General features: G+C 52.6%; 1 protein-coding gene across 1 annotated transcript in view; it reads right to left on the reverse strand.

The window, feature by feature from the left end:
- DAAM1 (dishevelled associated activator of morphogenesis 1) overlaps positions 1-11482 on the reverse strand; it is a 78258-nt gene that overhangs the window by 13025 nt on the left and 53751 nt on the right. Inside the window, 4 exon segments of the mRNA XM_009332742.1 lie at positions 4636-4739; positions 6109-6150; positions 11128-11235; positions 11350-11482. The exon segment at positions 11350-11482 is cut by the window's right edge and continues 6 nt beyond it. Of these exon segments, the coding sequence (XP_009331017.1) occupies positions 4636-4739; positions 6109-6150; positions 11128-11235; positions 11350-11482 (387 nt within the window).

Here is an 11482-nt window from a genome sequence, read left to right on the forward strand (position 1 = left end):
GAGGGGTGGGGATCCAATGTGATTTGAAGTATAAGAGGCTGGAAACCAGCCCCCCCTCTACCTTTTTCTTCCTCTACTTCACATAACAGGAATTGAAGACGTAGCCTCAAATTGGAGATTTCTAAAACCACAGACCACTGTATCACAGCAAGCAACAACAGGCTGGTCTTCCCTCGCAGTGGTTTATTCGACAGCAGCCTGCACTGAGCTGAGGCAATAGAGAGATAGAAAGACGCCCTCAGCTCCTCCTGGGCTAGAGCAGCCATTAATTACAGTTTAATATGTCTGCAGCACTCCCTGTGACCACTCCCTGCAAGGACTTTGCAAAACCACACATATTTTTCTTCACGTTTTTGCATTGTGATCGATAAAATAATCTAAATGCAAAAGAGGGAAAGCCCAGAAACTTCTGCAACTCTGTCTGCCAATACCTTATCCCTTGCCCAGCTTGCAGTGATGGTTAAAGTCATTGCAATGGATACAGTTAAAAAAAAAAAAATCCCCTGTTCTTGCATTCAGGGAAAAGTTGCACAGTTGAAAAGACCCATTTGTAGGCTTTAAGGAAACCCATTGCCCCTGTCTCGGTGATCAGTGCTGCCAAGGGATGCTGAAACACTGGATGTGGCTCAAAGGAATGAGCTGAAACCAGAAACACATCCTATGGCGGGATGTGAGACCTTGTGTCAACCTGATCAGCAGATCAAAAAGAAGATCGGGAACTGACTTGATCACTCCAAGTAATTAAACGAGGAGGGTATTCTTCATCCTGGCATGTCTTCAGGGAGCAGACTGAGACCGTAGAGCTGGCTTTTGGAAGATGAAGCTGAAGCAGGAAGGGTGCTGGTCTTTAAGACCAGGGTAGCAAGAGCTTGGTTTAGCTTGAAATCTTTTGCTCAAGACCTGAGGTGAAGGATTAGCTTTATCAAGGCTGGTGGATCTTACAGACCTGGCAAGTAAGTATTTGTTCCTTATGAGCTCATGTTTCTTGTCCTGTACCCGGTCCTCTCTCACCTCCTGCTTGAGGGAGCCCCCCAAGAGAGGGTTTGTTAAACGAGGAGTGGGTTAAAATCTCACCTCAGCCAGCGGAGGAAGCGTAAAGGTTGCACTGAGCAGTGCCCAGGACAATTGCTAGGGTCACCCCACAAGAGGCAAACCCAGGATCCGTGGAAAATGTCCCCTCTGACGAGCAGTCATGTCCTGGGGACACCCTACCTGTCCTGTATGAGGGCAGTGGCCGGGATGGACACGACCCAAGGTGGGATATGAAGCTGCAGGAGGACTCCTTTTACACCCAAGCAGTGACACGAGAGCTCAGACTGCCAACAAATGTCACGTTGGTCCCGACCCTGGTGAAAAGCAGACACTGGCTGGGTTTGGACATTTGGGGGATCCCTGGGAGGCAAAAATGCTCCTAGAAGGGGGTGGGTAGAGAGCTACCCCTCATCCAAAGCCAAAGTGAACACCTAAAGCACACACTTTCCACTGTGATCGTCTCCAGGAGGGTGGTGAAAGATGAGGGTGACTTTTGTAAGCCCTGGTCATTAAAAGCAAAGTCAACAATAGAATATATTTAAAAAAAAAAAAGAGGCTGAAAAAACTTTTCTCAGGAATCATCAAAACCCAGTGCCAAGAACAAGAGCCTGCCCCGGCATCGGCAGAGAGCAAGCGCGGGGCGCCAGAAGAAAATGGCTTCTCAGACAATTTGATGGGAAAGGGGCCAGTGAAAGCTAGAAGCTTATCTATAACCACAATAATTATCATTGTTGGCAGCAGCTGTCGAACACGAGCCGTCTGAGAGGAATGGGGTCACAGGACTTGCTGTCACAGGGATTTAAAGCCAGCAGCCTGCCGATGCGAAGTGACAGCTCACCAGCCTGACAAGCGTGGGGCTGTTTTGCGTGGCTTTTGTAGAATCCCACAGAGGATGTAATAAGTGTGAAGGGGAAAAATGAATTCCGCCGGGAAAGGGACGCGCCCTCCTGAAAAGCCACATTCATTTGAGAAAAATGCTCCATGCCGCCTCGCCGGAGAGAGGAATGAAACGAGACATTCACCGCCAGCACAGGCAGAAAGCGATGGAGCAAGGGCTTGATTTGCATCTTGCAGAACGCAGCACTAAAAATACACACACGTACACAGGGAGCAAAAGCAAGGACATGGTGGGTTACGGAGGAAGACCCGATAATGACTCACATTGTCAAAGCATTCTCCAAAAAGAAAAGAAGAAAAAATACTCTTGTGCTGCATTACAAGCTGGAGGAAAATTCAGTGATCTCACTGCGCAGTAATTTCTCCCAAAGCAAGGGAAACAGGCAAAAAAATAAATCTACAGAGAGAGATAAAGTATCTCGCTGGCCGTAATCTTTCCACGCTGCAAGCCAGACAATGCCTGGTGAGCTTACAAACGTCTGGGCTAAATCAGGGGCCAAGCTTGCAGGTCCTTTCGCATGTGAAAGTCTGCTCGTCCCCGTGGTGGCCGTGTGAGCGAGGCAGGAGAGAAGCAGCCCGGCTGCAGCAAGCCACCCTGCGAGAGCAGTCCCTTTGCAACAGCGGGACCAGGGACCCGCTGCTTTGCCCAGCTTAGGGATGGGCAGCTGGGGCAGGCAGAGATGAAAGGGTTTGCCCAAGGTCACAAGGAGTCTGCTGGAGATGCAGGGACTGGACCTGAGCCCACCAGCAGGATGCTTGGGCTTCATCCCGACACTGCCCTTCCTTTGAGCCACTTAGCATCAAGAGTAAATCACCCAAAGGGATTTTAGGGAGAGAAACTCGATTGTGGTACCTTGCAGAAAGGGGGAAGGAGCAGATTTGGCGGCTGCTGCTGCAGTGCTAGAGAAATGCCCTGCCCGGCTGGCCCCTCCGCCTGCGCATCCCCGGGAGCACCATGGGACGAACCCCAGTGCACATCCAAAGGAGCGGCTGGCACAAGCCACTGCTTCCCCAGAGCCACTCATCCCCACAGGGCCCCGATGCTGCCGGACATGCACGGGAACAGCTGTATGAAAGTCCAGGGGACCACCCTGCAGGGCAGGTCTGATCCCGCTTCTCCCCTAGGAAATGACCCAAAGGGAAAGACAGACAGGCAGCGGCCTCCGTCATGCCCTTTTTGTGGGATTAATTACTGGCAAGTTGTTTCCAGCCATCAGTTTCTTGGAAGAGAAAGGTTTGCTGGTGAGATGAAATTAAGACCTTTACTCAGTAAGACACACAAGATGCCTTTGAAGTTAAGTGCTTGGGTAGCTCCCCTTCCCACCAAAGGGGCTATTTGTGTGCTTAACTTTCAATAACTCACTTAAACCTCTGGCTGAATTACACCTAAACCCACTCTGACTACGCTCAGCCTAAGTACGCCGGGGAGCAGCCCAGCCAGTGCCCCGAATCCCATTGTTTTACTTGCTAATAGCTGGCTGCCATAGACGTACTCATTTGCCTGCTGCTTTAAACTCCGCTTTCATCATCACCTTTTTTATTTGGACTGCTAGGAAGTACGAAAATCCCCAGAAGCAACCCAGAGCAGAGGCAGCCATAAACATGGCAATTTTACCACCGAATGCTGCGGCACACGGCTCGCTGCACTCATTGCTGCCGCTGCCCACGGGGCTGCGGACCACCTCCGGGAGAGCTTGAAGCAGCACCAGGGACTGCAAGTTACCCACCCAGAGGGTTTTTTTTTTTGCAGACATCAGCCTCTGCATGCTTTCTAGGGAAGGAAACCAGCCGGGCTGCCCAAGCAAGGCACCAGCTCCGCCAACCCACAGTCCGGGAAAACACAGAATTTGGGTGCTGCTGCTGCAAGCCTAATCTGCCAGCAATGCTGCTCCATCCCGGCCGGTCCTGGGTAGCACAAAAGCTTCTGCACTTCCAGGCAGCAGAGCTGCTATTTCTGAATGGAGCTGTATTGTACTGCTGTTGGAATTTTTTGTTTTCTGGGTGAGTCAGAAACAAATGGCATTTTCTGCTGCTGTTTGTTTTTTTTTTTTCAAGTAGCTATGCTCATGGTTCCTCCTTTCAGACCACCACAGCCTGGCTTCTCCTTTCTCAGGAATCAGTCTTATTGGTGTAGTTTATCTTGCCAAAAAAGGCCCTTTTTATCCTCTTGGCTGCAATCTGGGGATTGGATTAAATTGCTGGTAGCAGTGCTGAGCCTGCCTGGCGAGGGGCACGTGGGAGGCTGTCATCCCAGCGGGGCTGGGCAGCTGGAAGAGGGGGACGTCTCCTTCCCGAAATCCAGATGTGGCACAGGACACCCACGCGGGCAGCCAGGCCCTGGCTGAATTACGCTGCCGCTCTCCGCACCCTGCCAATACCCAGCGCTTTCCCCAGCCTAACAGAGACCCTCTTCAACCGCCACCAAAGAGCAAACAAAACCCAGGCTGAGGAAGATAAGAGGTGAAATCAAACGCCCTCCCTCCCATAAAGGCTGCCACGTACCCGGTTAATTGCATCTCCCCCCCGTGCCACCCTGCCATGAATGGTGTAAGGCTATAGCTGGGTTCAGGTGTCACTGGCTCTCCTCCCGTGCTGGCTCCTGTCACTAAATCCCCCCTGGCTGGGGATGAGGAGCACCCCCCCAGCCCAGGGCAGGGTATCGAGCATCCCCCCACTCTCTGGAGGGTGAGAAGGCATTAACCGTACCTGGAGAGGAGGATGTTGCAATTCTGTGCTCTCCGGCCATCTATGACCGAAAGCTCCTTGACTTTATGCCGGGAACTCAAAGTGTCATCAATAACATCTTCCTTCTACAAAAAAACAGGGGGAAAAAAAAAAAAGCCTGGAGAAAAGCCACAGAGAAGCAAAGACATTCAGTACTCTCAGCACATAGCAGCGTGATACACAGCGGACCCCCATTAATCAGGATTGTCACCAGGGGTTATGGGTAAAACCCATTGCCTGTAACTGAAACACAGTAAGTCATTTCATAAACCAGAGCTGGCTTTGAAGCCACTGGTTAGAAATGTAAATATTTTCTCAGACAGGGAAGATTTAAGAATCTGCAAACACACAGGCGCTGCTGAATAAATAAAGCTGGGCTTTTTTAGTGAACATATTTGTGATACTTCATTAAATCCTCGCATGAAATATTTCATTACGGGCTGCTGCACGCACTCAGCATCACTCTTGTTCTTCACCCCCGCTCCAAACATCTGCAGTCGCCCTTCACGCATCAGTCCTCCCGAGCAAGCTAACCAATACAAGCTACCAGACTTGCAAATGTAACCTGCAGCATTTGCTGCACTTTCAGGGAAATTCTCCCCAAATAAGGGATTTGAAAGCAGGAATCGATGTGGCATAACCACCTACATCTCCTAAGCAGCTTAAAGACGTTACCTTCAAATGAGTAACAATATACCGAACTGCGGTTGCGGGCGAATGGGCAGATCTACGTTAAGAGCAATCTTGCAGGGTTGCCCAAGGGGTTCATGTTGCCCCCGGTTTTAATTTACCATTTCGCATGTTTTAGTAAGGTTAATCAATTAAAAGCCGGCTATTCAATCCTTCTGGAAGGAACACAACCTGGAGCTGCAAGGTCCTACGCGCTACAGATCCGCACTAAATGGCTATGAGTGTAAGAGACCTGGCACGCAGCCACTGCACGGGTTGAGAGTGAGCACAGAAGTTCCCATTTTTTACTCTTTTTCTTGTTTGAATGAAAAAAAACAGCTATGAGAAGTGGGAAGCTGCCGGGACAGGTGGCGTAGAGCAAAGGCAGTGGCAGGTGAAGGAAGGTGAGCCCCAAGACACCTACCACCAGCTACCCCTCTCGTGTGCCTTGCCTGCTCTGACCGCGATGAAACAGAGAGCTTCAACCCATAGGTATGAGTTTATTTATTTCCATCTTTTGAAAAGTGAAAATGCTCAGGGGTAGGAGCTTCTCAGTGTTAAGCTGCATCTGAAAATTCAACCCCTGGACTCAGACATTGGTTTCGACGTCTGGCCAGACAGCAGAGAGGACAGTTTCATACTTACCAGCCTCCCCCGCATCAACTTTCAAGCTGCTTCTCCTGGTGATCTTTGTACCTCTCTGATTTAACCCCCACTTTGCTGCACGTTAACCCCCCACGTCCCCCGCGTCCCCAGCCCCGCGCTCGCCCTGCCCTCGCCGCTCACAGGCCCCCGGCTCCTGCGGAAGTTACCATTCACAAAGAAGTCCTACGGCCATAGCAGAAGCATGGAAAAAGGCAGTAAAAACACATGCAGTTCAGTGATCTCAGCAAAACCAAAAGGAATCGAAGCACAGTCAAGGGTAGGGTGCAACACGGGGGGCTCGGCAGCACGGGGAGGCACTCAGGGTCTGCCGGCGCCGAAATAGGGGGGATGCACATGAAAATGTGGTGAGGATTAAAGGATGCAAAAAAGGGGAGGGCTGATGGGAGAGGCGGCTCCATGAATGGATCAGGCCAAGGTGCTGGTGTGCAAGGAGCTGAGGAGGGGACATGGGACGAGGCAGGAGGATGCTGGCCAAGCCCTGCCACCGCTCTGCATGAGAGTCAGCAAGCGCTGGCCCAAAGGCACAGCACCGCTCAGCCCACTGTGCCGGGGAAGAAAATTGCTAGTTTTTGCAAATCTGAGAGACTGAAATGCCAATGCGACTGCCAGGAAAAACAGGGCTTTCAAGTGGAAATAACGAGAGGCTCATCCCGGAGCAAATCTGGCCGCAGCAAAACTTTACCATTTGCCATGGCAACACGTCCCCTTGATTTCTCCTCCGACAGGGACAACCTCCCTTCTCCAGGGCTTAGCAGCCTGGCCAAATGCCACCCCAACACGCCACCAGTGCCATGCTCCTCTGAAGACCTGGTTGTCCTCCTGGGCTCCCCCCACCAGACTGGAAGCACGCGTGGCAAAGCCGGCACCACACACGCGCACACACACATGAGGGTTTTCCCTCCTTATTCCCTGGGCTGCATCTTATTTTTCTTTCGTGTTTGGCTCAAGAGACCATCCAGCAGCTCCATGATGGGGAGGGAGGTTTCAAAGCTGCATAAATGGTTTTATTTTTTTTTTAGTAAAAAGAGAAGGCAGGCAGTGAGCGGAGGAGGTAGGTGGGTCCAAACACAGTTGGTTTACGAGGGCGCTTCCCTCCAGCCCCTCCGTGCCAAGGCGGCCCATGGCCCATGTGCCTCGTTCGAGTTGGTCATCTCCAAACACAGCCCATCACTGCTGCCTTTTTAAAGGAAACCTTTTTATGCAGGTTTTCCCCTGACCGGCTGCCAAGGCTGGATCAGCCCAGGACCCACCCGTGGCTCTGGGCAAGAGGATGGGAAAGGGCTCCATTAGATGCTAGAGAACACCCGGGGCTGGGGGACAGGCACCCACCGGGGGCTGAGCTGTGCCGATCACAAGTCCTGTGGCTAAAAACCAACGCGTCAGGCTTTCCTCGAGCCCACAGAAACACTGTGGCCATGAAGCAGAACAAGATGTGCCAGGAGGCAAAGAAACTTCAGCCAAGAAAAGGAGCGACCAATCCTTTCTTTGGCAGAGGGATGGGCTCCCATGGGGTGCAGTGCAGGCACTGCGCCAAGCGGTTCCCTGAGGCAGCATCGCACCCATCTGCGTAGAAACATGTGTCGAAGAGCTGCCACAACCCTCCCCAGGAGCAGAGCTCTGGCAATGCCACCACACTGGGGGCTTTGCAAGGCAAGGGGGACCTGCAGACCCTGAATAAGGACACCCAAGCTGCCACTGCTGTACTTCAGGGAGGTTAGGTGAAAAACCGTACAATTTAGCTGGATGTGAGGCTGTTGCAAAGGCAGAATTAACTCCGTGGATCAGTCAAGGTTGTAAAGGATCAGTGTTTCACAAAGCAACCTCTTCCCAGCAGGCTCCTTCGTGGGACAGGCACAAAGCACACCCACAAGCAGCAATGGGTATCTTCTTGTTCATTTAACTGGTCCTTAATTAGGAAGCCCTCCTTCCATCCCGATGCTCAGATCTGCCCCACGATGCTCAGACTTGCCCCACGCTGCTGGAGAGGAGAAGACGCGATGGTCCTCCTGCAGTCTCCTGCTCCAGGAGAGGGAGGGCTCCCCATGCATTAAGGTACAGAAAAGGTTCGTTACAAAAACCCTCCCTCTCTGCCACAAACCAGCCTCATCTCTGCCCCTTTCCCTCACATGAACCGCGATCAGCCTCTATTGCAGGATGGTGGTGTAAGAAGGAGTAGCTTTAAATCTGCCGTCACCGTCCCTACAAACGTTCCCCACCCCTGTTGCCCCTGGCCCCTGCACAGGTCACTCTTGCTTGCACGGAGGAGCTGTAGGCTTTTCTTCTTTCATCCTTTTTTGGGAGATGAATTCTTTCCCAGCTCACTGCTAAGCCCCTGGTTCAACAACACGTATTTTTTCCACTTGGCCCTGGCTCTTTTCCATCACTCACCGCTGCGGGACCTGCCAGGACTGCCCTGGCTGTGTCACTGCTACTTATCAGCATCACTCCCAGCCTCTTCCCCTTGCAGGCTCTCAAAACATCTCCGACGGAGGCGCAGACCCCTGCGTACTGCATCTAAGCCCTGATGGCCCTAGACTTGCTTTTCTCCATCACTGCATGCACGTCCTTAAGCAGCTACCCCCAGTCCTGCTGGGTCCTCATGCCACAACCTGAAACGCAGAGCTCCTGCAGGTTTTTCTGTTATATCTAGCAAGATTGGTAAACGCTGGTATCGCACACAGCTGCGGGGCTGAGCCCTCCACCGGGGCCGGGGACATCTGCAGAGCTTTGGCAGGAGAACGGGGAGGATACGGGCTCTCCTGACAGCACGGGGCAGGGATGCTCCCAGACTGAGCCCCAGGAAGCCCAGAGAGCTCCTGTCCCCCCTGTGTGGAAAGGGCCTTTCCCGAGAGCTGCAGAGCTCACTTTATAGCCTGCGTTTACATCCCAGCCTGTGATGTGGGAAAAGCATTTAAAGAGATGCTTAAAATTAAGTACATCATTAAGTCTTGGGTCTGTGCACTACTTAGGGATTCCCAGGCACTCTTGCAATAAAATTAGCCAAGTCCCGTCAACAGCAGCCCTGCAACAGCTACTCGCGGGGGTCTGAAAGCTGTCTGCACCACGCACACCTCTGCATGCTGCCCCCGAACCCTGCTGGGACATTGGCCAGAGCGATTTACCACCCGGCCATGTGATTTCGGAGCCCCGGTTTGCTTGGGGCACGGGCAGGCAGGCAGCCCCCGATGTCCCACATTGCGTCTGAGGATAAGTGAGAGGTGCGATCACCAAGGAAGTGATTTTCGGCCAAGGGCTCAAGATGGGGAGCAGGGAGGAGAAATCCCTGCTCCTCCGCTGCTTGCTCAGAACAGAAACCAACTTTTGCTAGAGCTCAAAAACGCTGCAAATTATTAAGGCATTAGTTCATCCTCCTTCCCTGCAGGGACAGGCCATTCGCATGGAGCTCCCCCAGCCCCACACCATATGCGAAGTGCCCCGTGGCGCGTGTGTTATCTCAAGGAGTGCATCTAACCCCGCGTGCTGGTGCGTGCACGGCAGTTGTCTGCAGAACCGTCCTGCCAGCAATGCTGGGGCACGTGGCCAGGCACCCCCTCCCGATGCTGGGACTGCAAGTGGGGGCACCCTGGGGACTCGCAGGTGAGCAATCACGTGCCTCCGGTCCAGGGGGATGTGTCCCATCACTCGACTCACACAAAATGGTGCTAACATGAAGCCTGGATGAGCCACAAGGAACTTGTGCATCATGCTCCCAAGGGTGGCTCCAGACCCAACACAATCTCATGGGTGGGATTTCACCTCCTCTTTCCCAATCTCCCTTCCAGACACTCTCGCAGCATCTTCTGCCAGTCCCACCCCAGTCCCTCCCTCCCACGTTCAGCTCCTTTTTGGTCCTCATCCCATCTGGGGTGAAAGCCTGTGTCAAAGCTCTCCTTGCAGCATTTCCCCCTTCTCGCTAGCCCTGAACCTAACCAGCTGCTTCACCCAGCAGGACCTCGGCCAAGCCAAATTATTTTTAAATTCCTGCCTGGCAATAATCCGCAGCGCACCAGGTGATTCACGGACTCGGGCAGGCAAGCCAGAGGGCAAACCGTCCCGCTGACACACGAGGTTTCTATTCTTGCTTCCCTTCCATTTCCATCTCGTCTTCAGATGTGCCCTTCAGGAGGCGCAAGTCCAGCTCCAAAAACACCGGGGGAAAGAGCCAGCACCGTGGTCACCTATTCCCAAAACACACTGGGGCAGCACGTACCTCTGGTGGGTTACTCTTGATATTTGCCCTGCTTTAATCCGCCCTGATCTTTCCCTCAGTTAGCCTCTGGAAGAGATTAAACTCTCACGTTGCCTAAGGAGCTTATGTGTCGGGTCCACTCCCTTCCAGCATCGTCCCTCTGCCTGAGCCTGGCAAGAGCGGGACAAGCTGTTCTCGCCTCCCAGCAACGCAGCCAGACATTCAGCAGGCGAACACAACTTTTTCAGCCTCTCTCCTTGCTTTTTCTCCTGCCTTCTTGAAAAACTCATTGCTTTTGCCCATCGTGGTCCTGCCTGGGGTTAAATAAATGTCTAATTTTCTTCGTGCGCTTTGATGCCTTCCAAACTGGGGCCATATTGCTTGAGCAGGAGATTAAAAAGCAGAGACTTTTGCCTGCAGTGTCATTATTTTGGTTTGGGATTTGCTTTTTTGTTCAAAGCTCACATTTTGCTCTGGGCTCACTACAAAAATAAAAGCAGAGATCCACCCATGGTAGATGTGGGCAAAACTTAGTCCTTCTTGGCCAGAGAGGGATAGAAATTTTCCACCCAATACGGAGACACGAAGCAGTTGCTGTAAAGAGTGATCCAAAAATATTACCCAACCATGGCCACATCTGGGGGCTATTTTCATACATTCCCTGTCTCTTTTTTTTGTTTGTTTTTTTGGTGATCCATTTTCATGATACACGTGGTCAGGTGCATGGGCAGGGGCGAAATCAGGCACACCGAGCCGTGAATGGTCACTTCAATGCAAAGGCACTGGGCATGCGGATGAGAGGATAAAGCAGATTGAGTCGAACTGGCAAACCCGGCGTTGGTATGAAATAATGACGGGAGACATGTTTTGAGACCACAAGTGAAACCGCGCGATCTCCTAAGGGCGGCACCTTGCCCAGACGCCTGCACGCGCCCCAGGCCAGCCATTACCTGCTGTCTTTGGTAGGCGGAGAACGTCCTTTCCAGGTCTTCGAGGTCCAGGATTTTGAACACTTTTGCGTCATCTATGTCGGTCCACACGGTGCCTGCCAGCTTGTTCTGCAAGACAGCGGAAGGATTGCGGGTTGGGGGTCCCCTGCCCACCTGCTCCTGTGGCACCAGGTGGCCATCCGGCACCTCCGGTTTCACTGCCTGAATTATTGCCTGGCTTACCTCTGGCAGCTTGGACCAGTTGAAGGACTTGAGGGCATTTGTCGGCTGCGGGATGCTCTTCTTCTTGAGGGCCAAGCCCAGCGGTGCTCCAGGGGGAGGCATCACCCCATCCAGGGGTGGGGGGCCAGGTGGG

This window comes from Pygoscelis adeliae, unplaced genomic scaffold, assembly GCF_000699105.1.
Source record: "Pygoscelis adeliae isolate BGI_AS28 unplaced genomic scaffold, ASM69910v1 Scaffold179, whole genome shotgun sequence".
Classification (NCBI taxonomy): Eukaryota; Metazoa; Chordata; class Aves; order Sphenisciformes; family Spheniscidae; genus Pygoscelis; species Pygoscelis adeliae.